General features: G+C 33.7%; 4 protein-coding genes and 2 non-coding genes across 9 annotated transcripts; 2 read left to right on the top strand and 4 right to left on the bottom strand.

Moving 5' to 3' along the window:
* The first annotated feature begins 1776 nt into the window (after positions 1 to 1776).
* Positions 1777 to 5692, top strand: LOC100816245 (apoptotic chromatin condensation inducer in the nucleus). Of its 4 annotated transcripts, none has more exons than XM_003537458.4 (5): positions 1777 to 2229; positions 2559 to 3906; positions 4052 to 4237; positions 4681 to 4832; positions 4948 to 5692. In XM_003537458.4, exons 2-5 carry the CDS (start codon positions 2589 to 2591, stop codon positions 5407 to 5409), a joined length of 2118 nt encoding a protein of 705 aa, XP_003537506.1. In that variant the 5' UTR covers positions 1777 to 2229; positions 2559 to 2588; the 3' UTR covers positions 5410 to 5692. The 4 variants fall into 4 exon arrangements, with proteins under 4 accessions (XP_003537506.1, XP_006591405.1, XP_040862867.1 ...); XM_006591342.3 differs by having other exon boundaries at positions 1778 to 2229; positions 4055 to 4237; XM_041006933.1 differs by having other exon boundaries at positions 1778 to 2233; positions 4055 to 4237.
* Positions 5693 to 6701: 1009 nt separating this feature from the next.
* Positions 6702 to 11085, top strand: LOC100815709 (uncharacterized). The gene is made up of 8 exons (XM_003537457.5): positions 6702 to 7371; positions 8111 to 8358; positions 8565 to 8720; positions 8876 to 9032; positions 9114 to 9256; positions 9364 to 9399; positions 10068 to 10711; positions 10797 to 11085. The coding sequence occupies exons 1-8, from the start codon at positions 7296 to 7298 to the stop codon at positions 10993 to 10995; spliced, it is 1659 nt and encodes a 552-aa protein (XP_003537505.1). The 5' UTR covers positions 6702 to 7295; the 3' UTR covers positions 10996 to 11085.
* A 421-nt stretch (positions 11086 to 11506) lies between these two features.
* LOC102662627 (short-chain dehydrogenase virD) lies at positions 11507 to 22780 on the bottom strand. Its single transcript, XR_005887236.1, has 3 exons — positions 22010 to 22780; positions 13518 to 13688; positions 11507 to 12899 (listed from the first exon to the last, which is right to left on the bottom strand). It is a non-coding gene; the product is annotated as a short-chain dehydrogenase virD (transcript).
* LOC100814656 (rRNA 2'-O-methyltransferase fibrillarin 2) lies at positions 15828 to 18901 on the bottom strand. Its single transcript, XM_003537455.5, has 7 exons — positions 18773 to 18901; positions 18291 to 18622; positions 18106 to 18201; positions 17931 to 18008; positions 17672 to 17848; positions 16670 to 16738; positions 15828 to 16271 (listed from the first exon to the last, which is right to left on the bottom strand). The coding sequence occupies exons 1-7, from the start codon at positions 18786 to 18788 to the stop codon at positions 16092 to 16094; spliced, it is 948 nt and encodes a 315-aa protein (XP_003537503.1). The 5' UTR covers positions 18789 to 18901; the 3' UTR covers positions 15828 to 16091.
* LOC112998420 (small nucleolar RNA snoR60) lies at positions 17297 to 17367 on the bottom strand. The gene has a single exon (XR_003263521.1). It is a non-coding gene; the product is annotated as a small nucleolar RNA snoR60 (small nucleolar RNA).
* A 392-nt stretch (positions 22781 to 23172) lies between the features above and the next one.
* Positions 23173 to 25407, bottom strand: LOC100775989 (short-chain dehydrogenase RED1). The gene is made up of 3 exons (XM_003538460.5): positions 24582 to 25407; positions 24108 to 24267; positions 23173 to 23648 (listed from the first exon to the last, which is right to left on the bottom strand). Exons 1-3 carry the CDS (start codon positions 24943 to 24945, stop codon positions 23312 to 23314), a joined length of 861 nt encoding a protein of 286 aa, XP_003538508.2. The 5' UTR covers positions 24946 to 25407; the 3' UTR covers positions 23173 to 23311.
* Positions 25408 to 26701: the final 1294 nt, after the last annotated feature.

The following is a 26701-nucleotide window of genomic DNA, read 5'->3' as shown; positions in this document are numbered from 1 at the left end:
AACCGGCCATGCATCTGTCCCGGGATGACCTGACTGGTTTTGTGTAAACTCGACGACTCAGACTGGTTTTTAAAACCTGTTTTTGCACGAAAAAAATACTACAAAACGACGTCGTTATGGATGACCCTAAAAAACCTCAACCACTTCTCTCCCGTCTTCATGCTCATCTTCTTCATTCTCTCGATCTTGACCATACTCTTCATCTTGATGGGCACCGCACTGTCATGCCACTGCATTGTCGCGCCACCGCACCGCACCCATTTCCGGTGAGTTTTATCTGTGATTTTTTGTCTGTTCTCTTCCACACAAAGTGGAACTACCTTGTGTTTCTGTTCATGTTTAGATACCTGATGAACCTGAGTTTGGTTTTTGGTTTTGTGACTGACACCAATCTACTAATACTAATACTTTCTAAATACCCTTCTTTGGGTGACAAGTACGAGATTTCGTGAAAGTTGGGGTGAGCTAAGGATTGGTTTTCCATTTTGAATTTGAGATTATTATGAGTTGAACATTTTTCCAATCTTATATGATTTTGCATTCAAAAAATGGATTCAGCTAAAAACCTTTGCCTTGACCATTTTGAACCATTGTTTTGTATGAGTTTGGCTGAAAAGTAATAGAGGACAAAACTTAGGTGTGATATAATGATTAAGTGCCTTTTGTTGCTATCCTCCAATGAGAATTTGAGTTTCACCTTGGTAATGCAAACCTTAACTATATGGATTACCTGATACTAATAGTCCAATTCTGATTGGAGAACACGTTAAAAGTACTTATGGAATTGCATCTAACTTTTATCCTTGAAGGCTTTTGGTGATGTTAGTTATATTCTTCTTAAGTTTGTACTTTGTAGTCGTTTTAATAAGCTTTGCTTTAGTTTCTTAAGGCTAGGCTAGAGTAGCCTTGTAAATTATATTTTCATTATTTTGATTCTAGAAATTGGGTTTGTCAATTTTTTTTCTTTCTTCAAAGATGACACGGTTGGTTATGGAACCACTCATTGAAATATTCAACTTTGCTTGCCTTTCTAGATTTTATATGTTAGTTTGGATCTTTGGTTTGAGTAGGCATGAATTTCAAAAGAGTTTACTTTCAACTTTTGTAATTAGTAACTACACAGTTTCACATTTTGTTACTCGTGCTTCTTTTTTTCAAGGGTAAAATAACTATAGAAGTATTGAATTGTGCACTAAATGGCTTCAACTGGGTTTGATATACGATAGATAGAACACTGTACATGTGGGAGTTCATCCTATTTTTGGTAGAGATAAATTGGAAGGGGAAAAAAGAAAAAAAAAATAAATTAACAATAACAAGGGATTGGATAAAATATACTATTTGTTGGGTATTTGGATTAATAAGTTTAAAAGGAAAGTTAATTAGACAACTAGCCAAGACGTTTGAAAATAAAATTGAGATTCATACCCTTTCTCTGTATTGAGGACTTTGATTGACAAAGTATTAAATTAGTTAAAGTTATAATGGTTGAAATGTTCTATGTATAATCTCTTTTGCATCATGCTAATTTTTTAACCATTTTTTTATGAATTATATTGATTTTGTTTGCACGCAAATTTCTCATTCAACATATATAATTTTAAAATTTTTAATATATATCGGATCAAATTAGACTAATTAATAACTCATGAGTATTGACCCCGGATTTCATAACTTTGAATGAAATTCTGGATTGTCTTTGAGCCACGTTTCAGGGGCATTATCGGCATCACAACGAGAAGATCTTAATGTTAGCAACCGCTGTGGAAACGAGACCCACTCGGTATTACTTCAGGGTTCCCTCACGAAACGGAACAAAAGGCGCACACAATCGCCAAAGAGAAAAAAGAACCCTCAACCAAACAACAACAACAACAACAAAAAAAAGCCCTAGAAAAGATTTTGGAGAAGCAATTCCTCACTCCTGAAAATCTCATCCTCTTCTTTTACATTTGTTTTGGATAAAACATTTTGCTGATATTGAATTTTTATTTTCTCTTGTTTTCGTTTCTTTTCGACATTTTCTTCTTCTTCTTCTGCTTCGGTGTTTTCAGGGAGATAGGGATAGGAGTAACAAAGGGAGAGTGCAATCAGTTTGGTTCTTCGCTTCGGGACTCGAATCTTCGATGCCTCTCTGTTTTTTCTTCTCTGCCGCCTCTTTTTCTGTTCTCAAATTAGGGTTTCTGTGAGAGTGCCTCTTTTCTCGATTCTCCGCAAACTATCATCATTGTGGGTACCTCTCCGTTCTCTTTCTCTCTATTGATAATGCATATATGAAAGAATTTTCATATATAAATTATTTTGCATTTCAATATTAGAGGTTATTGTTTGAAATTTCATGGTTCCCTTGGATGTTGTCGTTATCAATTTGATGTCCAGTTTTCTTTCTGTACCAAATTCTTTCAGTGTGGTTTCAATTTTAACAAATAGTTTGTATTGTTTAGTTTTTTTTATTCTCACCCAGTTCAGTCTACAGTGATTTTAGGATGAACACTGTGATTATTGGAATTGATTGTTGTTTGTTTCTTTGTTGTTGTGAATTTGATTGTTGGCTTCAGGTAAGGGAAAGCGATTTGCGTTTGGACATAATGTCGCCAAAATATCAGATTCTCCACAATCGCCCCATCAATCAGTGGAAGGTTACAGAGCTGAAAGATGAGCTGAAGAGGAGGAAGATAAGTACCAAGGGTTTGAAGGATGATTTGGTCAAACGTTTGGACGAAGTCCTTCGTCTGGAAAGGGAGGTTGATGAGGCTTCTGAGAAGGATGAGGCCAATGGTTTCGATGGTCATGCAGATGGGAAAAAAGTTCCGGAAGCAGTTACTGTGGATGCTGAAATGGTTGATTCAACTGACAGGGCCAGTGCCAAAACATTTGATACTGCTGAAAAGGGCAAGGGTGGTTTTGTTGATCCAATTGAAACGGGAAATGTGGAAAAGATTCAGGAGATTGTGGATCATGACAGCGATAAGAATGACAAGCAGGACAGTGTTTCCAACCAAGTTAACATTAATAATAGTGTGTCAGCTATGGATCAAGAGGTTGAACCTAAGGGCTTGCCAGCTGGTGGAGATTATGCAAATGTGGGACATGAGGCAATTGCCCATGCTTCTACTGTGGAGACTATCATTACGGTCACTGAGAGTGTAGTAACAGAAGTAGTGGCCAGTGGTGAGGATACTTATCGTGCCGAAAAGAATAATGAGGATTCAGCAGCACAGCTGGAGAATGAGGTGTCAAAGGCGCAGCTGGATGGTGAGGACTCAAAGCCCCAACTGGATTATGACACCAAGCCCTTGCATGAGGATCCTGTTCCCGACTCTGCTGTTCCAGAAAACCAGGTATCTGAGGTCAACCCTAGTTTAGGGTCTCAAGTAAAATCTGATTCTATTTCTACTGATTCTCTGTCAATTAATCAAAAGAATGAACTAAAGGATACTATAATTACTGATAATGTCAAATTAGAACAAGATATTGTTAAGCCGGAGATGGTGGAAGAACCATCATCCAGAAATGATGTTCCTGTTTCTTATGATGAATCACATTCAATGGATGTTGGAGGGCTGCATGAGAAAAAGGCATCTGTTGAAGAAAATATCAATAATGTTTCAAGTCCAGACTTGAACAAGACCAATAGCAGTGATGATGTAGGGTATTCAGAAAAGTTGAACTTGGACAGAAGTTCTGGTGATGATTCTATGGAAGAGGATTTGCCTGAGACTAAGCAAATTGATTCTAAGTTTAATGTTGATGAACTTAAAGACAAAGTAGAGATTGAAAAGCCTATTGTGAAGGAGGAAAGTAGTACTATAGCTGTTGGAGATAGTCTATCTGCAGGAAAAGATGATACCCACCAAGATATTGACATTAGTCCTGCTGCCCTGACTGAGAAACGGAAATTTAATGGTAAGCAACATATTATCTGAAACTTTATTGGTTGTACTCCTTAAGGGCAAGCAAGAATTATATGCACTATATGTTGCTTTGCTGTTATTATTTTTTCTTTATGTATTTTTTATCATCCTGTATTATTTGGAACATTTTGTCTCAGAAGTTGGGAACAGTGAGCCTGCCAAAAGGCAACGCAGGTGGAACACTGAAACAGTTAAAGGTCCAGATGCACAAAGCACTACTCCCAGGCCTGCTACTACACCTAGAGATGAGCCAATTACTTTGAAACGCAGCTTCTCTAGGTCTGATTCCTCTGCAACTGATGATACACCTAAAGAACACATTGGTAAGTCAACATTGTTGTGATTATGGTAGATCTATGAAGAACTGATGCTTCCTGTTTGTCGTGTAATGGGGTTGCATTAATGGAGATCAAATTTCAATTCCTAGCTTGTAGCCCAAATAAATAAATTCCTGGCACTTTCAGATTTAAATCCTGGAGACTTCTCGAAGCACAAGTTGCATATATCTTATACTCTTAAATGTTTTTGTGGAGGTTTTTATTTGAAGATGGATAATTACCTGCTGGTTGATTTTTTCACGCACATGCATTTACTGAGATAATGCTTGGTTGTTGACTAGTTGGTTGTCACGTGCTTTCACATAGGTGTATTTTGTTTATGTTGTACAGCATGTTCTTTTATGGATTACTTTGTTGTCATACTGCCATGTGTTGTATTTTCTGTCTCTGCCTTTCAAGTTAAATGGTCTTTTTTTAATCTTTGGCAGTTCCACCATCACAAAGGTCCCCAACTAATTCCCTCAGAATTGACCGTTTCCTCCGTCCATTTACCCTAAAAGCAGTGCAAGAACTTCTTGGTAAGACTGGGAATGTCAGCAGCTTCTGGATGGACCAAATAAAGACCCATTGCTATGTTACTGTAAGACAATTCTTATCCCCGTCTTGCTGCAACTGTAAATTCCCATGTGATGTTGTTATATAATGACATGGTTCTGACATTTAAGTAATCTTTTGTTGATTTCTTGGTGATATAGTACTCATCTGTGGAAGAAGCTATTGAGACACGGAATGCTGTATATAATTTGCAATGGCCACCAAATGGTGGGCGTCTCTTAGTTGCAGAGTATGTTGATCCTGAAGAAGTGAAAATGAAGTTAGAACCTCCTCCTACTCAGGCTGCATCGGACAGCACTGATCGAGCAGTTCCTCCTGCTCCCCCCTTCTCACAGCCAGAGCCTTCCCCCCATCTGCACAGGGAGCAGCATCCAGTTCCAGTCATTCTCCCACCTCCACCACCATTGTCAAAACCCCCACCAGTAGCAAGAGAACGGCTTCCATCTCCACCACCCCTCCCTGAGAAAGTTGACCCACCTATTGTCACTCTGGATGATCTCTTCCGCAAAACCACAGCAACTCCTCGGATCTACTATCTACCTTTGTCTGAAGAGCAAGTTGCCGCAAAACTTTCAACACAGGGTAAAAGCGGGAGGCAGTAGATAGGCCATTAGCCTGCAAATCTTCCCTTGCAGCCCTTTAACTGATTTGGATATTTTTATTAGTGCTATGGGATTATTTTGAATGCGTCTTGTTGGCAGATCTGGTGGTGTTTTGTCTCGGGAAGAAATTGTCATTGCTAATGTATCTTGAGACTTAAATTTATTTAGTTTTAGAAGTCGTGAACTAAGAGCTACTGGGGTTGGATAGATTTTCCCCACTGTTTGAACTAGGCTTGAGCAAACCTTTACCTGAAATTTTATGGAAAAATTTGGCGTTAGATTATGTTTATTCTCCTAGCCGCGTATTTTGTTTCCGGTAGCTGCCTTTTTCTTGATCCGCGTATTTTCTTATGCTGAGTGTCGATTTATTTTAGTCAGTTGATTGACCATAGTGTATTTCTTCTAAGCCACGTCATTTGTTTGACATAAATCAGGGTCTAGCACCGTATTTAGGTTGATCTGCCAATTTATCCATCATTTGGGAGAATGTATCACATGTTTTTTATTTTTGTACAGTATGGCTTGGATTTTGCTGGTTATTGTGAAAATCTAACTAAATTGCATATTATATTTATGCTAATTTTCTTTTTATTTAAATTATCTTTACCATAACTTATGATGGAACTCATTTTTTATAATGATAATGTAATTTTTTTTATATATTTTTTTGACGTTGTGATTTTCTATACGTTCAAATCTTAGTATGATACATTATTTCTATTGATACTGAATAATTAATTTGACAATGAATGATCTGTAACGTATCTTTTTTAATACGAGGTTTATAATTTCGCTGTTTTCAGAAACTACTTAAACTGAATCAAACTACACGTGTATAGTGTATAATAAACATGAATATTCTAAATTGAGAACATCACAAGTTCACAACAGAAGAAAGGCTCATATTTATCAAGAATTTTTTAGGCAAACATTCTCAAGTAACCAGAAAATGACAAACCATTATGTGTGCACGGAATAGTTTGGGTTCCAAGGATGGAGTGCCAAACTTGGGTAGTTCCTCAACTCAGTGAATCTTTAATGGTGTGTTTGGATTGCCGTTTGTGAGGCACCAAACGTCCGTTTGTTCGTTCCAACGCACAAAATGGAGAAGTAACAATACCCTTGGAAACAAAAAAACGTGGGTTACATACACTAAGCCATTCTTGATGACGTCCGTTTGTACAACTGTGAAACAAACATGAAAACTGTACAATTTACTCGTAGAAATAATAATAAAAAAATGTATTTGAAAAATAAAAGGTTGTTAGTATTACGGAGTATCGTATTCGTATCATCCATCCTGCGGCGTTGAAACAATTTTCATGGTTTTGCGCCAAATAAAATAGGCGTGTGAACCCCAAACTTAAAACCTTTTCTCTTCAAGTAACGCGTTTTTTTTTCTTTCTTTTCCCCCTCTTTTTTATCTGCAAAATTTAGTTATCCGTTTTTAGGGTTTTTCGAAATCCACAACACCACGCACGAATCCAATACTTCAACGTCTCTATCCCTCTGTTTCTTTATCGCTCTGCCATTTTTTCTTTTTGATACAAGATCTCTCCGTGAATCTGATTTGCCCAAAACGTGGTCGTTTCAATTAGTCCCGATTCCCCAGCATTGTGGCTACTACTATTTCTCTGCTCAATTTCTTCTCCTTTATGCTTGCATTAGCTCAATTTTTCGGATTCGTTGTTTTTCAATCGAACCTAATCTTTTCACATTTTTAGCTCGTTGTTATTGATATTGAAGCTCGTTTCGGTCCCAATTCTGTTATAGGGTTTTAGTGTTCGAAAATTGAGATGCTACATGGTTTGTTTTCGATAAAAGGTTTCAATGGGGCATAGGGTTTTGCTGAAATTATATCTGGTGAGGGGAAAGAGGTGAAGAACATGAATGGCGTTTTCAGCGAGCAGATACTTGCAGACAAGCTGTCCAAGCTTAATAACACCCAACAATGCATTGAAAGTATCCTTTTTTTTATTGCACTTTAATAGTTTTCCCCCCTTTATAAACAATTGGTTCTGTTTGAATATTGACTCTTGGGCTGTACTGCATTATTTTGGAAGTTTAATGCAATATAAATTTGCATTAAAAGTATCTTGAAGTAACTAAGAAAGCAATCAAGTAAGAAAGAGGGCAATCAAGAAAGAAACCTCTTTCATTCATTCATTCATTCATTATGTGTGTGTGAGTACAAAATTCATTTCTGGAATCTGAGGTGTTTCATATAGCCATATTAGTATGTTAGCCCGGTTAACAATTTTTGGGTAAGTAGCATTGCTCTGTTTTACTATTGTTTTAGGATAGTAACACTGCAGGAAGAGAAACAAATACATTCTTGGAACTAATACATTGGACTAATTCTAATTACCAGGTCAGATTTTTGGTGCATCGAAATTTTACTGTCAGTCACATTTCATTCTTAGGATTAATTTGAAATTGCTTGGTTAATGTAACATGGAGTGCGACTTCTTTTAACTAGTGTTTATATATGAATTTTATTTAATTCTTCGAAACAGTTTAGTTTATGGCATACTTAGCTTCAGTTAATTTCATGAAACTTGAATTTATTAGTGTTAACAGAATACAATGACATTATTTTATCCATGTAGCTGGTCTTGCCTAGTGGAAATGGCTTCTGTTGTTTTTGTTGTGTATTAGTCATTAATGCAATGTAAGTTGTTGCCTTTAACTTTTGATATAGCTTTATCACATTGGTGTATATTTCACCGGAGCAAAGCTGAACTGTTTGTTGCCACTTGGAAAAAACAATTTGACAAATCAGAGATGATTCAAAGGATCCCTCTTTTGTATCTTGCAAATGATATTCTGCAGAACAGTAAGCATAAAGGGAATGAATTTGTGACAGAGTTTTGGAAGGTTCTTCCTGCAGCACTTAAAGATGTTATCAAGAAAGGTGATGATCATGGAACGCGTGTGGTATCTAGATTGGTAAGCCCTTTTTACAGTATGTGATGCAAGTATTTCAAGTGAATACAACCATGTTAATCAATGAACGGGAAAGGGGTTGTGAAAGAATTGAATATAAAATCATAGCAGATAGTTCTACATGCTTGGCTGAAACTCCTAATATGGTGTATCATATGATTTGCATACCACGATATTGATCTATTAACTTAGATCTTTCCTAACTTTAGATTGAAATATGGGAGCAAAGGAGAGTATTTGGATCCCGGGCTAGGAACCTTAAAGATTTGATGCTTGGAGAAGATGCACCTCCACCATTGGAATTTGGCAAAAAGCGATCACGTTCTGTAAGAATTGTGAAAAGGGATTCTCACTCCATCAAATCGGTGAGACTGAGTTACTGAGGGCCTTTGGGACCACACTCCTTCCTCTTCCCGTTTCATACTTAAATCATTTTATTGATGTTAGATAATTTCATCCTTCATAGAGGTTTGCTATGATTCTTTCATATCTCACTTTCTTGATATTGTCTTGATGCCAGAAACTGTCCATAGGAGGTACAGCGGAAAAAATAGTGTCTGCATTTCATTTGGTGCTCAGTGAGCAATCCGTTGAAGATGCAGAGATAAGTAAATGCAAGTCTTCTGTTCAGCGTGTGAGGAAGATGGAAAAAGATGTTGATACTGCATGCTCTGTTGGTAAGCATACAGCAGAACAGAGTTACAGAAGTAACACCTGAATTATGGAAGTTAGGATTCTAATATTGCTTTCTTTTTCAGCCAAAGATCCCAAGAGAAAAACTTTGGCAAAGGAACTAGAGGAGGAGGAAAATATTTTGAAACGATGCGTAGAAAAACTTAAATTAGTTGAAGCAAGTAGAGTAGCCCTTGTGTCTCAGTTAAAAGAAGCTTTGCATGAGCAGGTAAGTTATACACTAATGTTCAATATTTTCTGTATTTGTAGTGCATATATTGAGTTTTCGGTTGTTCCTGACTGTGTCTTTCAATTGTTTTTGCATTTTTGTATTAGGAATCTGAACTAGAGAATGTTCGTACACAGATGCAGGTATGTACTATTCATGATTCTTTTGCGCAGAAGGTTGTCATATTTTGACTAGTTTCTTATCATATGTGATTGTGATATGTTTTGTTCATTGTTTGTTGCCTTTTAATTACTTCTCTCATGGTAATTCCGAACAATGATTTTTTTATCAGCAAATCAAAATTCTAAACATGATGAAGTCACTGCAGTGCTAATAGTTAGTGTTAACAGTGGTAAAACATGTAATAGAAGAAATTACGTGGATTCAACCTCCTTGTAGTTTATGAAACCTACATGAACGCCTCCTTATAGTTTATTTTCAAGGGTTTAGTTGTGTCTGGAAGATGTTTAAATAGGAGGGAATGCTTTGCCTGATGAAATTTAAACGGGGAAGATCAGTGCAATTTCTGAAACTAGATAGGGTGCTTTTAAGTTTTCATAAATCTTGATGGAGGTTAGTGTAATAATCTCGATTTATGAAAGCAGAAACAGTTTTGGTTGGAGAATTGCTTAGGAAATCCCCGTACACAATTATAGAGTAAATAAGTTCTTGTTAATCTTTTTTAATGCGACTTATTACTTGTTGAGTCTGTTTTCATTATTGACATTTGGATACGTTTGCGGCTTTTCAGCTAACCACAATGACAAATTTGAATTTTATTATGCTTATATGTTTGTTTAATGATATTTAGGTTGCCCAAGCACAAATAGAAGAGGCTTGCAACATGCGGAGGATACTTGATAATGAAGATTTTTCTCAGAAAGTGTCCGTTGCCAAGTCGGCTGCAGCAATTGCTGCTGAGGTTGCAGATAAGCTTGCAGCTTCTTCGTCATCGCAGTTGATCATGACTTCTGTTCTGTCAACATTTGCAGCAGAAGAGGCAAAAAATGCTGGTCTAACTTCTGAGTCCACATCAAAACACGAGATTCCAATGACTAGCTCAGATCCCCATATGTTTAGGTCCCCACAACAGTTGATTGCCGCACCAAACCATTCATATCCTTCAGTTTTGGTAGCCCAACCACCACCCTTGCAAAATGCTGCTCCTTCATCACAAGGTCAATTTCACATGCTTAGTAATCCGCCATCCCAGCAGTTCGTGCAGTCAACTGGAGGGATCATCACTCCATATGGTTATGGTAGCATCCCACCATTACCGCCCGCACCCCAACTGCCAACTCATGTTGGGGCTATGGTGCCTTTGACACATCAGACCCTGCAAATAACTCCACATCAACAAATACCAATAACACAGCAAGCCCCCGCACCTCCTACTTTCCGACCACTTCAACCACCAGGAATGGTGTACTATACTAATCATCAGCATTCGATACAGTAAGTAGACTGTAGTTAACATTGACTTCATTGAAACAAACGAATTCTGGAGACTTGGAATTTTTTATTTTTATTTTTGTGACAGTGCTACCCTGGGACGGGAGCTGGCAAATGTTGGAAGCAAGACTATCACATCCCTGGGACGTGAAACTCTCTTGCCCAATATTTTAACTGAGTTACTGATTCAGTCGACCGACCCTAATGCGAACGGGGATCTCATGAACCAGGCACTGATACCATCACCCCCCAAAAAAGCAAAAAACAAAAGCAATAGAAGAACATGATAAGAATGAAATAAACAAGTGTTTTGCCGGAAAACTTTTAATATAATGTCCTTATAATTGGCCAATCAAATAATTTATCTATTACAATGCTCCTGCGCGTAAAGATTGGTGATCGTAAAAACCATTCAAACTAGCTGGGCGTTTCTGTACCCAGTCCCCGATTTTGCAAAGGAAATTTAACTAAAGAATTAGGAGTTTTTATGAGTTGGAATAGTTTGAGTTTGTGGCTAGGTAAAGTCTAACCTGATGATATTTAATTAAGTTGGTTTGTTTCAGGTTTAGAAAATACTTTTTGGCAACTTGAAACCAAAATAATTTAATTAAGATCGTGTAGTTTTGGTTTGAGTTGTCGAATTATGATAAAAATAAATTATATTCTTTTAAGTTGTAATTTTTACTTATCTATACTATTAGTTTTTAATTTTATATTAATTTAAAATAAAAATATTATTTGTTCTATACTGATTTATTATTTATATTATTTAATATTTTGTCTATACCGATCATTTTATATATTTCAATCATTTTTTAATGAAAAATTTGAAGAAAATTATATAATAAAACATTATGAAATTAAGATGCTTTATAACTCTAGATATTATCATAAAAAGATAAAAAAGAAAATATAGACAAACGTAAAAAAAATTGAAATGCTAAAGTCTAAAATATATTGATGTAAGAGTTTAAAAAAAAAATTGAAACATTGACTTGGTTCTGAATTTTCTTTTCTTTTTGAGACCCAAACTAAATATGACTAATTTGAAATAAAAAAAATCAATTAATTAAATTGATTTTATCTAAATGGTCAAATTTATTAGGTGACACGACAAGTGCCGGAATATTAAAGATACTGCTTCATACTAAATCTTTACATATATTATTATGGCTACTCAGATTAGAAATATAAAATTGATTAAATGATTAAGAAAGAAAAAAAAATTATAAATTTAATATTTTTTTATTAATAAAAATTAATAAATAAACAATCTGTGTATAAAAAAATGTTACACACTTTGAGAATTGAAGGATTGCAGAGAGGTCATAAGCCACCCTCCAAGTTTCGGAAAGAGGAAGCAAGCAGTTAGCAGGACTGCACAACTTTGTATTGTGCATTACTGTTTTGGAACAGTGACTGAAACTGTAATAGATTTGTGCTTTTAATAACTGAAGGAGACAGGAGGTTGTCTGTCTTTGTCATGCCCCAAAATTAGGATTCAAGTTAAGACGTTTTTGTGGATGTAATCAATCCTAATCCTATCAAAGGAGCCCCGTAAGGCAAACTTATGAGATGGAAAACCATGCAAACAAGAAAAAACACATTTTTAATGCTAAGAAAAACTAACAAATGCAGAAAAAAAAAATAGCTGATCCATGTTCAAAGAATGGGGAAGTTTCAAACACACTTTCAAGAAACTATATCTTCCGTTTGGTCAAGTTTTATTCAAAAACTTTGTTCAATAGAATATGATACCGAACAAGACATCCCTTGATGATATCTCTTCTGTTGCTAAAGGTTAAGTAAAATTGCTTTATAGGCTGTCCATGTGGAAAGATTGATATGCACCACCCAACTATAGCTCAACCTTTCATTGCTTTCTTCAAAAGAAAATCTCTAACAGAGATTGGTAAATGGTACATGATAGCCATGACAGTAGAGTAATGCCCATGCAGGTGGTTTCTCCCTAAGGACAGCAGCTACAGTGTTTAGAGCAAACTCATCTGTAGGGGTTGTTTTGGACTTCTGAGAAAAATAAGCTCTATCTCTGATTGCTGCTTCAAAAGGCTTGAATAATTTCCATTCTGGCATGCGGTTGTAACTGGCTATGGCTGAATCTCCGATGTTTGATTTGATAGCTCCGGGGACAACATTGACAACATCAATTCCAAAATGTCCAAGTTCTGGTCTGTATGCTCACATACTCGTGTTAAAGATGAGAACAATTTAGTGCATAAAATGAACTCCTTCGGTTGTATTTTATAAGGAAAAAAAACTTATTTAACACTTATTAAGAAAGTGAGTTTATTTTATTAAATTGTGTTATTTTTAATTAAAAAATAATAATTTCTCTTAAATTATTTTTTGTTGAAATTTAATATTAAACACAATCCCCAATTAAATGAAGGATTTTTTAACATAATTTTATTAAATAAGATAAAAGTAATTAAATTTTACTTAGATTTGAAATCAAAAAATTAAAGTTTTTTTTTGTTTATAAAAAAAACGGAGGGAGTAAATAATTAGGACGAAATCCGGTCACCAAATCCCAAATTGTTGCATTTGCATCCACTCGATTTTGACTTTGAAGTGCATCATATATAAAGTTTTACAAACTTTCACTATATTGCAGTTTCCATGAAATCACCACATTGATCTGGACCAACCAAAGCCTAAAAGCTTGTACATAACAAACCAACAATTTCTATAGAAACAAAACAAGGTGGGATTTCTGTTGCCTCTAGTTGACTAGATGCAGACATGAAGCACAAGTGTAGAGTAACGCAAGTTTGAAGAAGAAAAATACCTTAATGTATCTGTCAAAGCATGAAGAGCAGCTTTAGAAGCTGTATAAGTTCCTGACCAAGGTCCAGAAGCCAAGGCAGCAACCATTTTCACTAGTTACCAATATTGACAATCTTCCCCTTTTTCCTAACGGCCATATGAGGAACAACCGCCTGAACCATTCTCAAGGAACCTGCATGCGTATGCCCAATGAAGCATAGCATCTAGTTAATTAAGCAAGCAAATCATGGTTTTGGGCATCAACTAAGGCTATTTTTGGATAAAAGTTGGGAATGTGAATTTTGTACACCAACATAGCATTTAGTTCCAATGTACATTCCTTGATTTCAAGACACAAAATAAAGAAAGAATTTAGAGTTTGGGGGAGTAAAACTACTTTTGAGTTCTCTCAACTGGTATCAAACAAGTACTAATTCTGTTTGCGCCCAATCTTTGAGGCAACAATTGACAAATTGGAACGAAAACAAAATCTCAAACAGAAACATTCAGGTACCCAAAAGATTAATTTAGAGTGGTGATTCCAAAATCCATTATTTATATCTAGCAAGGAGTAACTGTAGTCAACAGAAGCCATTTGCAGAATAATTACAATCTATCTATAACAATGGTTAATTTAATCCATCGTAGAATACAAAGAGAGAGACACAGAGATTAGTGCCAACTTGTTACTATGCCAACAATGGGAACCTAACAAAACAAACGCGAGACTTTTATGGCAGCTTTTCCTAATTCCTATACCAGTACAGTACAGTACACAACAATCAAATGAGAAGCAGCTATTAGAACCAAATTTGTCTGTCATTCATTTATTATGGCTTATACATTTATCCATTTATGACAACTATTAATTACGACACGTACTAATAACATTATTTGTTCTCATCAAAAAGAAAAAATAAACATTATTTTTAAGTTTATATTAGATGATAATACATTTTATATTTTTATTTACATGAAACAGTATGGGATTAGTTTCCCATACTAAAAGACGGACTAGTGTCCCATAAAAGAGTATGGGATTAGTTTAAGAAAACATTTTTTTATACTTTCAGTTCTTATAAATAATTACTGCTTTCCGTATTTTATAAGTTTTTTTTTTCTTCAAATTATCTGCCCATTATTTATTTTTTATAAAAAACATTCATAATTATTCAAGCATTTTTTAACAATAACAAGCAACACAATATATGATACACTCTTTTTAACCTCCTGTTGTTTTTTTAGTTTTTAATATATTTTAATTAATACTAGAATGTGTCTTAAAAAAGTGTATTAGAAAGTGTCGTTCGTACACCTCTTGGTGACAAATAAAGAATAAGAGGGATATATGAGTTGGTTTTCGTGTTATAAACTATTTAAGAATGAGAGTGCTGCTAGAATGTGGTACTGTTTTATGTTTTAGTAATGAATAAATATTCCACATTAAGTTTAATTGATAATGGTAAGTCAACAATACAAAAGATGGGACGGATACCATTAAAAAAAAAGACCGGTTTGACATTTTAAAACTCATTTCCATATCGTCAAATTTGAGTATGTATGCAGGTAATCTACTATACTCTTTTTTTTATAATTTTAATTTATTTAGGGAAAATGAAAAAACTATCATTAAAGCAGCCCAAACAAGACTTATTATATCCATATAAATTTTATCTCCTATCTCTAAAAATATGAAGGAATTATTTAATTATTATTCAAAAGAATTTCTTGTATTATTTTCTTTTGTATTATTCACTAAAAAGACAATAACAATAGCCGAACTGTTGTTAGAGTAATTGAAATAATTCCATTATGTCTCCTGATTCATTCACTACAAAAACTAATATTATAATTTCATATTACATTTTTAATTATATTTTAATTCAAACAATATATAACAAGTAAATTAAAGTTACAAATTAAGAATTCAATTATATTTTAAGTTTTTATTTAATTATTTAACTATTAAGTTAATTAATTTATAATTTTTAAAATTATGACGATAAAATAGTAAATATATATGCTGTGATAAAAAAATTATAAAAAATGTATTAGTAACAAGTACGAGTATCCATATGTGATCAAAACGAATATTCGGTTCGGGATGATACCACCTATCCAAGTTTATTTGTTATGCCTATGAACATATATTATGTTCATTAAAAATATATTTAAATTATTTTACAAGTAGAACGTGCAAGCATTGCTGTTGATAAATACATTTTCAAGCATATAGAAAGATTAAATGGCAAACCTGAATAATAATAGATCATAGATTAACAATAGACTGATAGTGTAAAGTTGACATACCCTAATAATAATAGATCATAGATTTTCAATACTTAAATAAACTAGATTCACATGTAGAACGTACAAGCATTGCTGTTGATCTCATCTCGTTCTGCTAAGGAAGTAATTTTGGGCAGATTATATGTGAATTTTTTACAGCAAACACGGTAAATATTGGGGGCAAATAACTTGACTACTTTACTATAAAAGGTACAAAGTATTTTGATAACCAAGGTTTCAAAACAAAATTAACACGAAATCTCATGAAATGACATTGGTACACGCCTACGGGCTACTGGAAAACAATCTACTCAGCAGCATCTTTTTTCTTCTTGGGCATTCTGTATCCACCAACCACACAGGCATGGTCCCTCTCAAATGGTTCAAGGGTGACTTGCTCGAATGGTTTGAATTGATCTGCCTTCAACTTGTTCACTTCGCTTTCAAACACTGCCTCAGCAGGGACTGTGGAGTCTATGCAGTTAGCCTAAGATACAAATGAATGTAAGTGAGAACATTTTAGCAGATAATTAAGACATAGTAAGACATAAGAGATCACTTTACAACTTTGACTTCCCATTTACGAACAGAAGAACCTAAACATTGATTCAAGGTAATCATAAACACTTGTCTTTCCAATGTTATAAATAGAGGGCAAGCCTCGACACCTCCATATGTTTGATGTTTTGAGGCCTGAAAGCCCCAAGTTCAAATTCTAAAAACAGCCTTAGGGTAAGGCTGATTCCTTCTACTCTCTCCTTAGACCCCCCACTAGGTGGGAACTATCTGTACTGGGTCACCCTTTCTTTAAATGTTTACCATATTGATTATTGATCATATAACTCGTAAAGTTTTATAAAAAGACGATTAGATATCTGAACATACCTTGATTGAAATAACAAAATGACCTCCTGTTTTCAGATAATATGAAGCATTCAGCCCCAAAATCCTAGCCTGCAATGGTCACCAAAAATCATAAAGAAACCAATACATAGAATATAGAATATAACTGGGGTTTCAAAAAGGATTTTATCTTCAAATAGAATAGAATTCATTTCCTTTAAATTTAAAAAGGAATCCACAAATATAAAATCCATGCACCACTCAAACCACAGCCACAATTTCCTCTTGACCCAGCCGCAGATATATACTATCATAACGCATCATCACACACTGTCTGGTCCATAATCCAATTGAGGCTGCTTATAACAACTGAGGCCCACCCCAACACATGTAAGCTAATTTGCAACCACCCCTAGACAAGCCGCAGGATTTAAAAACCAAGACATTTTATAAACAAAACCCTTTCTCCTTGCCTTCATCCACTTCCAAGAGTTGACTTTAACCACCCCTCCACTATTTCACATTCACATACATAAAATTGAAAAAAATACAGTACTTGTTGATTCAAAATGGGGACATAAACAGGCTAAAAAGAGACGACCAACCACTGCTGTCTATTTAAAGAAACAAAATAATGAAATATTAGAAAAAAAAGAAAAGAAATTTATGTGCATCAGAAACTCGGGTCTGCATCATCCATGATGTCTTGAAGGGGAATCCGAGTAACTCATCATATGCACAGATTATTCCAATTTAACAGAATATATTCAAGTAAAAAAATAACATTGAAAATAAAAAATAAAAAATTATACACAAATGTAAAAGAGAAGATGCACCAAAAATATACACATGTAATGTAAGTAGATGGCTGGCTAATATTTGACAACCAAACGAAATACTAGATGAATTGAAAATTAAACAAACAATAATCATATGGCACTACCGATTTAAGTACATCAATATTTTGGAACACTAGTATATTGCCTGCAAAAATGAGGCCAAAACCAAACTCAAGAGGTATGTAGTACGAAATTTAAATCACACCTGATCAGGTTGAGCAACATCAGAAAATATGACATCAACCATTCCAACCAACATCCTGTATTTAGCTGGATGTCTAGCATCTTCAATAATGGGTATAACGTTAGTTCTTTTCTTTGCCATATTGACCAAGTCACGTCCACTTCTATGGGAAAATTCTACTGCATAGACAACTCCAGTCTACATACAAAGAACAACACATTCGAATCAGAACTTCCACAAATGTAAGATTGTGGAATTCTAAATTCTAAATTATACTTACAGGGCCAACAACGTCCGACACATGAGAAACAGTGGTCCCAGAAGCAGCTCCAAGGTAAAGGACTCTGGCTCCGGGTTTCTTCATAAGGCACAAGACAAAAATAATTAAAAAAACATGATGTTTGTATTCGAAGAACTAGGACTAAACAGAGCTCATGTTGTAAAGACAATCTTACAATCCATATGTTGTCAACTCCACCAAGGATGGCAGCAGCCAACTTGGATCGGAAAGGATTCCAAACTCTGTACTCCTCTTTGGTACCATCTTCATTCTGCAAAATGAAACTATCAATTCATGCATACATGGTTCAGTACCAACAAGGAAAGAAAAACAGAAATAATGGTGAGAAAGAAAAGGAACCTGAACAGTAATCCTTTTCTCATTGTAAACAGCTTCACCGGGAACAAGATTCTTGGTAACGAGAGCATCTTCTTTACCCTTGGCAATGAAAATACCGTCATGTCTATGGGGCTGAACAACAACCTTGCTACCACCCTTCATTCCACCTCTGCCACCGCCACGGCCACCACCCCTGCCTCCTCCACGGCCTCCACCACCTCTACCACCGCCTCTAGCTTTGAAGGGTGTACCTCTGTCTCCTCCTCTTCCTCCACCGCCCCTTCCTCTGCCTCTGTCACCCCTACCACCACCCCTGAACCCACCACCACCACCACCACCAAAACCACCACGACCTGCACAAATTCAAACACCCGTCAACAAAAATGAAGCTATTACCACTACATTCTAACCAAACTAACATTTGCCGATTTAAAAAAAGTTCTAATGTAAAATGTATAAACCAAAATAATCAAACCCCATTTTCTAATTAAAAGGAAAATTACCTCTGGGAGGAGCCATCTTCGATAGCTGTAAACTGATGCTCAACGCAGCAGCAACAACTTGTTAAGAGGATTTTATAGGCAGCCGAACTACTGAAATAGTTAGGGTTTAAGAGTGTAGGGTTTTGATTTTATAGGGGAAAAAAGAAATAAAAAAGTGCCTTCTATTATCCAGTACCCTAAACCCTAGCGGGTCACATTCACACCCACGCGGCCGGCCCATTTTCATACCCTGTGCACTTGTTTGTGGGCATTTATTTGGGCTCATCGGTCTTCTTGTTTTTTAATTTATATAAACCAGATTTTATTGCTTTGGGCCATTACCAAGATTTTTCTTTCCTCTCTCTTTATATAAATTTATTGTAATATATCTATTTTAAAAAAATTAATTTTACTAATTTTAATTTTTGTTTAAAATTTTATATGTAAAAAAGTATACTAAAATATCCATAGATTTTTTTTTGGGTTAGAGACCATGATTATTTCTCAACTTATTCAGTCAGAGACTAATCTTGTTTGCGGTGTGTGATTGTAATTGACTCAAAGAAATTTTACCGATAGAGATAATTGAACCCGAATTGTCCTACTAAATAGATCATTTTCTCATAAATGAATGTAACCAAATCTTATACAATTACATCAAACCTTTGGGTTTCAAATATCCATAGATATTTATTAAAATTGTGAATACTTAAGTGGTATGTATGAGTTGTTTTTAATCTCCTAGTGTAGAACAATCAAGAGTCTTTCTCAGTTGATTAAATGATATTTATGCATTATTGTAAACCTCTTAATACTTAAGTTCAATTTTCACCTATAAAAAAAATTTATATTAAACAAGAATAAGATAACATTTCATCCCATGGGATAAGTAAAGATAGTTACTAACTATTTCTACCTTACCAGTTACCACATTATCATTGATCCCTACTTCACAGTAGAAAACTTAGATATTAAAGGTTTTGAATAAATTTTTATAAGTAAAAATGTAACTACCCTCGTAATTAAATATAAGATTTTAAAAAAAATTGTCCACTTTTATAAGATTCTTATTAAGTTGTTTTATGTATCAATTATTTGTTTATCAAAATATTCTTAATTACTTTATAAATATGCTATAAATTATTAAGACAGATTCACTGTGTTTCTTATAAAAGATTAAAGAAAAAGACTAATATACATTGATTAATTAGGTAAAAATAATAAAATAAAAAGAGTAAGATAACGAGTTCCAATTTTTTTAAGGGTGATTTAAAAAAAATAATATAAATTATTAATAAATTTAATACTATTAACTAAACTAATCAATTTTTTAAGTTTTTTTATTGGAAATTTTTTTTAAAGGGTTTAAATTAGTTAAATGATATTTATATTTAGAGACAGAGATCCACTAACCATATTAACATACACAATTACATAAAAAATACCTTATTTCTTAAAAAGATTGCATATATTACATATAGAACAATAACAACTTTATAAAAATATATTTCTTTTATTTCTCTCTTTTCAATATTTTTTTATCAACAAATATTAGTCACCGATTGTGAAGAGATTCAAATCCACAACTTTAATTTTTTTATAGTTATTTTCAAAAGAAATAAATTTTATAGAATGTATAGTTAGACAGCTTATTTGAAATGTTGTTCACTACAACACGGTCAAGTGGAACTGAAAACAATTGTAACATGTTATCCGGCCCCCCAATGAAATCTGGTGCTTAAAGTGAATACACTGTCCATCAGAATGCATGCGAAAAGATAAATACACCCAGCCCTAGCTCACATGACAAATAAACAAATAAACTCGTATTCGCATATATCATTTGAATCCACTCTGAGCTTTAACACAAATATTCATTTTGATCTGATATAAATACGATATGGGTATTATATAAGTTGTTTAAGCAATGAATATCAAATTATATCCATATCCATATTCATACTCATACATATACATGTTATTATTATTTTTTATATAATTTTTTTTCATAGCATATATATACATAATATATAAATTAAAGAATTTATTATTATAATTTTTGAAAATATAAGTAAATTATCTTAATAGTTAAATAATTAAATAACCAACTTAAAAAATATACATTTAACTAAAAACATAATTGAATTCTTAATTTTTTAAATTTAATTTATTTGTTATTCATTATATTTATATATTATTTGAATTAAAATATAATTAAAAACTTAATATATAATTTATCTAAAAATATATAAATAAATTAAACATAAAAAAATTATACTAGACTATCCGTAAATATACCTAAACTCGATGGGTATGAAAATGGATTTTGCTCTGTCTTTTGCGAGGACTAGGAGGGCCAAACCTTCCCCAACATGCTCTGTTTTCATCCCTAATCTTAGCATTTCATCAACTTCTTAAAAATAAAGTCTCTAAGAAAGAGTGGTAAATGATACATGATAGCCTTGAAGGTAGAGAGATAGCCATAGGAGAACCATGCAGGTAGATTCTTCTTCGAAATGCTTGAATAGCTTCCATTCAGGCATATCCATTGTAGTTGGAAATGGCAGAATTCGTAATATTTGTAACCACAGCTCCAGGGACAACATTAACAACATCAATTCCAAAGTGTACAAGTTCCAATATGTATATATATATGACATGTGCATGTTCAAAATAAAAACAATTATCACGTACACAGAGAGAATAACAAAATGTGTATTAATGTTGCATTCACTAATTTTTTACTTTAATAGTACAAATATATGGCTAAGCCATTAAACTACACTATATGTTCCAGTTTCCACGAAATAATCACATTAATTAATTTCTGTAAAAACAAGGAGAAATTATGTTTCCTCTTGTTGATTTGATTAACATGATTCATGAAGGGTACAAGTACTGTAGGGTAAGTTAGAAGAAGAAGAAGAAGAAGAAGAAAACCCCCTTAATGTATCTGTGAAAGCATGAAGAGCAGCTTTAGAAGCATTGTAAGTGCCTGACCAAAGTCCAGAGGCCAAGGCACTAACACCACCAATGTTGAGAATCTTTCCCTGTTTCCAAGTTGCCATATGGGGAACAACAAGCCGAATCATTCTCATGGCACCTGCGTATATATGTGTCCAATGAAATATAGAATTAATCTAGAGTTTAACATGCAACCTAGTTCTCGTAGATTAGACCAAATTAACACAAGGAATACCATATGAAAATAAATTAAAAGAAGGATAGCACTAAAAGGACAGAATACTCACTGATCACCAAAAACATTGTTGTCAAAAGTGTTTTGGATGACAGAGAAAGGAACCTTGGTAAGTGACCCAACACAGTGAACACCAGCGTTGTTACGTCTCCATAGCATACATTACAGAGACAGTCAGACAAGATTTTTTATATTTTTTTTATCAGCAAAGCAACTGTTAGTTGTAAATGATTAATTTTTATTGACGGGAATCGCACTCTCTTCCTTCTCAATTTTTTATCAGACAAGAAATTAGTTAATGATAGAATGGTTTCCGAATGAATCTATAAATAGTTAGCTAATCAATTTGATCTCTTTAATTTGACACCATAAAAAAGTTGAATTAACAGTGACATTCAATTAGGTGCATGTGCCTTGGGCAGGTAAGAGGACCATATTCCATCACTTGCTTTATTTATGCATTTCCACATTTGTTAAATTGTATTGCATGTTTCTAAGATTCAGCGGGGTCGAATTGAATCTTCCTTCCTAGCATTGAATTATATATCTCCAAAGTGGTCCATGATGTAATGGAGTAGGTACTGCTTCACCTTGATCTCGTACGTCTCAGTATCCAATTAATGCTGATTTCACAGATGTCACAAGCTGAAACACCACCGAGCAAGTGAGCAACGATTGTCCCTCCTACACACCACAATTAGCAAAATAATGTTTTGGAGTTTTCTTTTCATCCATGCAATTAATTGTCCAAAACTGTAGTAGACTATTGGTGGGATTTAATTTACTTGTTGCACTAGTCATGGTTATAAATTTAAGTGATTAGTGGAACATATTGCTCTATTCCACTAATTTACAATTAAGTAATCACCTATTCTACTAAGGTACAAATTCTTCAGTATTGTAAATAACATGGTACACTACATGTAAGGTTATCTAATAATTAGATACAAATTTTAATCATTTACTGACTTGACCATCAATATAAATACCTCAGATTTTGGTAGGTACACTTACTACCAGCTAACAATCGTTTGTGTACACCCTGTACCTCGCTTAATTTGTAAGGATTTTCTTAAAAGATTCAAATTTTGTATTTTCTCCTTTATTAATATCTCTCTTTTCTGTTTAATTATTAAAAAAAATAATTTTACAGAATCGTATAGTCAGACAGACTCGCACGAGAAACGTTAATCTTATTCGAAAATTTGTTCGCCACTGAATATGGTAAAATGGAACTGAATATATAACATTTGAAGTCTTAACAATACACCCTCCAATGAAATCTCGTGCTTAAAGTAGATTAATCAGTGTCCATCAACATACATTATACATGGGAAAAGATGGATACACGAAACCGTAGCTCAGCATTTCATCAATTTCTTCAAAAAAAAGTCTCTAAGAAAGAGTGGTAAATGATACATGATAGCCATGAAGGTAGAGTAATGGCCATAGGAGAACCATGCAGGTGGATTCTTCTTAAGAACAGCTGCTACTGTGTTTTTAGCAAACTCCTCCGAAGGGGTCGACTTGGACCCCTGAGACAAAGAAGCTCTGTCTCGGATTGCTGCTTCAAAAGGCTTGAATAACTTCCATTCAGGCATTCGATTGTAATTGGCAAGGGCATTATTTGCAATATTGGAAGTGATGGCTCCAGGAACTACATTCACAACGTCGATTCCAAAGTGTCCAAGTTCCAATCTGTGTATGGCATTGACATGTACATGTTGAAAATAAAAACAATTACCAAGAAAGAGTATCAACTATGAAATGTAAATAATTAATTGGACACTGTGTAGCCACCAAATCCTAAACTGTGTATTGTTGCATTCTCTAAATTTTGACTTAATAGTATACATGCATATAAATCTATTATAGTGCCTGACCGATAACCAATTAAACTCCACTAAAGTCCAGTTTTCATGAAATCACCACATCAATCTAGGCGAACTGAAGCCTAAAAAGCTTGTACATGACATGACAAATGTTAATTTGTTAGTTTTGTTTGAAATGTTAATCGGGATTGGAAGGATTCACCCTTTCTCTGCTAGTGGGCCAACCTTATATCTCTGAGCTTGTACATAACATAACAAAGCAACTTGTATAAGAAGTTAAGAACATTAGAACAAGATGGGTTATGTTGCCAATTACTTTTAATACCTTAATGTATCAGTGAAAGCATGAAGAGCAGCTTTGGAAGCATTGTAAGTGCCTGACCAAGGTCCAGAGGCCAAGGCAGCAACGCTACCAACGTTGACTATCTTCCCCTGTTTCCTAACAGCCATATGAGGAACAACGGCCTGAATCATTCTCAACGAACCTGCATGCTTATGCCCAATGAAATCTAGTATCAATCAAGTTTAACATGAAATTCATGTTCTTGGAGACTAGCCCTATGTTTGATAGAAGTGAAAGAGAACTAAAAAATAATGAAATGGAGTCACACTTTTATACTCTATTCTAATTTAATATTTTCACTTCAATACATTTTCGTTTCATTTCATTTGAATCCACCAAACCTTTTATACTCTATTCTAATTTAATATTTTCACTTCAATTCATTTCATTCCACTCTATCAAAAGCACACTAGATAAAAAGGGTAGTAGTACAAGCACAGCCAAAGCAATACTAACCGAAGACATTGGTATCGAAAGTGTTTTGAATGGCAGAGAGAGGAACCTCGGCAAGGGGGCCCACACACTGAACACCAGCGTTGTTAACAAGCACGTCGATGCGACCGAACTTGTTGACAACAGCATCGACCACCTTACGCACGCTCTCATCGGACTGAACATCCAATTCTTGCAAGAAGAACCTGTGGTCGTGTTCCAGATCCGCCATGCTCCACCGCGACCTGCTGGTGGCCACCACCCTGCACCTGTTCGCTGCGAAGGATCGTGCAAGCGCGTGGCCTATCCCTCCCGTGGAACATCCTGTGATTAGAACCACAGGTTTGGGTTGCTCCTCCTCATCATGGCCGTGCTTCTCCATACACATGATGCTTTTATATTTCTCAGGATTTTCTTTTATCCAGATATTATTATTTAATAAGAAACAGAAATAAAATGGTGAGCAACATACGATTTGATTCCTTTTTTAGAACATGTGGTTTCTTAACCTGTTATCATAAAGTAAGAATCTTATCGTGTAGAGTCGTTGTATTCTTGAACTTGTTGATTCGGTTGCATATAAGAAATTATTACTTATGTACTCTTAATAAAGAAAATTAAATATAAGCAGGTACTAAACTGCTCCAATTAGTAATATTAATATTGAGATGATATATTAAAAATTCTCTATATATTTTTGTTGCCTCTTGCTGGTGAATGGCGACTGGGAAAAGAAGCAAAGCAAAAAGATTGCCTCTTCATAAGATTGAAAATATACTTTTTGTTATCTATATCTTATAAAAAATAAGTTTGTCTACTGAATAGAGATAAGGACAGAAAATAATACAGCTTATGAGGAAGAGTTGTTTATATATAAAAAAATTGGAAAAATTAAATACAAACTGTGAAAATAAAATGAAAATAAAAAAAATATTTTTTTTTTATGTTAATTGAATGTTGAATTTAATTTTGGAAATCAGTTCAATCACACCCACAGAATGAAATACACAGACGCATACGTACACAACTCATATTAATCCTCCATATATATAAACTCGTATTTTTAATAAATATTTATTTTATATGACTAAAATTCATCATAAATAATTACTATTAAATATATACATCAATATAATTAAAATTTATAATAAATGTTTTTAACATATAAATTATATTTTAAATTTATGATAAATAATCTATATTTTAAAATTAAGTTAAGTAGGTGATAAAATTAAACAAAACTTGAGATTAAATTTAATAATTTTCTCTTTAAAATCAATATCAATATGAGCTGTTATATCTATATACGTTACTCGTGAATCGTCAATGAAAGCAAAAGTATTATACAAATGATTACAAAAATGCTCAAAATAATATTTCAAGAATATATCTATTAAGAATTTCAAGGCTAAAAAATAATACTATAAGAATCTACGAATTTAGTGTTTAAACTGCTTTTGATTTTTATCAATATAATTTAATTGACTTTCAGTTTTTTACTTATTTTTGTTGTTCTTCATATTATCATATTATAGAGACTAAACAATTTTTTTAATAAATTTATATATATATATTAAACTTCTAAACACGATTAGAGACTAAAGTCGTTAAAATGAGTTAGTTTACCTTACTTGGTCCTAACTCGCGCGAGTTAGGTAAAATAAAAAATAAAAAATCCAACAGGTTAAAAAGTACCACATAAAAAAGAATTCCTCAAGGCAAAAAAATTGAATATAATCTAGCTGGGACTAAGCTAAAAATGCTTTTATGTCTTGATATTGTTTATTCCATCCGTACAATATAAGGTCAATCCTAATAAATAGTAAGTTTTGAATTATTTTATGTAAAAAAATTATCAGTGCCATATTAATTGTCAGATTAATATTTTAATCTATCAATAAGCAAAATTATAATTTACTCTTTATTTTGCTTGACTTTTAATTATTGTAGGTATTCATTTCTTTTCATACTAAAAATTATAATTTACTCTTTATAATTTGAATTTTTTTATTATTCAATTTAAATATTTTTTTGTTAACAATTAATTATATATCCTTATTTTTAGTTTTTTAAAAAATTGAGCGAAATTCTTAAATATTAGTGTTACATTATCCTACCATAAAATAGACATTTTTCACGTACAT

This window comes from Glycine max, chromosome 11 (genome assembly GCF_000004515.6).
Source record: "Glycine max cultivar Williams 82 chromosome 11, Glycine_max_v4.0, whole genome shotgun sequence".
NCBI lineage: Eukaryota > Viridiplantae > Streptophyta > Magnoliopsida > Fabales > Fabaceae > Glycine > Glycine max.
Note: the sequence above shows the minus strand (reverse complement) of the source record. Positions and strands in the feature narration are given on the sequence as shown.

Bases quoted from the DNA above. Each gene is read 5' to 3' on its own strand.
- LOC100816245 (XM_003537458.4), top strand. From the start codon at position 2,589: ATGTCGCCAAAATATCAGATTCTCCACAATCGCCCCATCAATCAGTGG. The intron at 3,907-4,051 runs GTAAGCAACATA...ATTTTGTCTCAG, and splicing joins TGAGAAACGGAAATTTAATG to AAGTTGGGAACAGTGAGCCT. The intron at 4,833-4,947 runs GTAAGACAATTC...TTGGTGATATAG, and splicing joins AGACCCATTGCTATGTTACT to TACTCATCTGTGGAAGAAGC.
- LOC100815709 (XM_003537457.5), top strand. From the start codon at position 7,296: ATGAATGGCGTTTTCAGCGAGCAGATACTTGCAGACAAGCTGTCCAAG. The intron at 8,721-8,875 runs GTGAGACTGAGT...TCTTGATGCCAG, and splicing joins ATTCTCACTCCATCAAATCG to AAACTGTCCATAGGAGGTAC. The intron at 9,033-9,113 runs GTAAGCATACAG...TTTCTTTTTCAG, and splicing joins TGATACTGCATGCTCTGTTG to CCAAAGATCCCAAGAGAAAA.
- LOC100814656 (XM_003537455.5), bottom strand. The intron at 18,202-18,290 runs GTTCCTTTTCTT...TTCATTTTGCAG, and splicing joins AGAAAAGGATTACTGTTCAG to AATGAAGATGGTACCAAAGA. The intron at 18,009-18,105 runs GTAAGATTGTCT...TGCCTTATGAAG, and splicing joins GAGTTGACAACATATGGATT to AAACCCGGAGCCAGAGTCCT.
- LOC100775989 (XM_003538460.5), bottom strand. From the start codon at position 24,945: ATGTGTATGGAGAAGCACGGCCATGATGAGGAGGAGCAACCCAAACCT. The intron at 24,268-24,581 runs GTTAGTATTGCT...ATAAGCATGCAG, and splicing joins TTTCGATACCAATGTCTTCG to GTTCGTTGAGAATGATTCAG. The intron at 23,649-24,107 runs GTATTAAAAGTA...TGCCATACACAG, and splicing joins GCTTTCACTGATACATTAAG to ATTGGAACTTGGACACTTTG.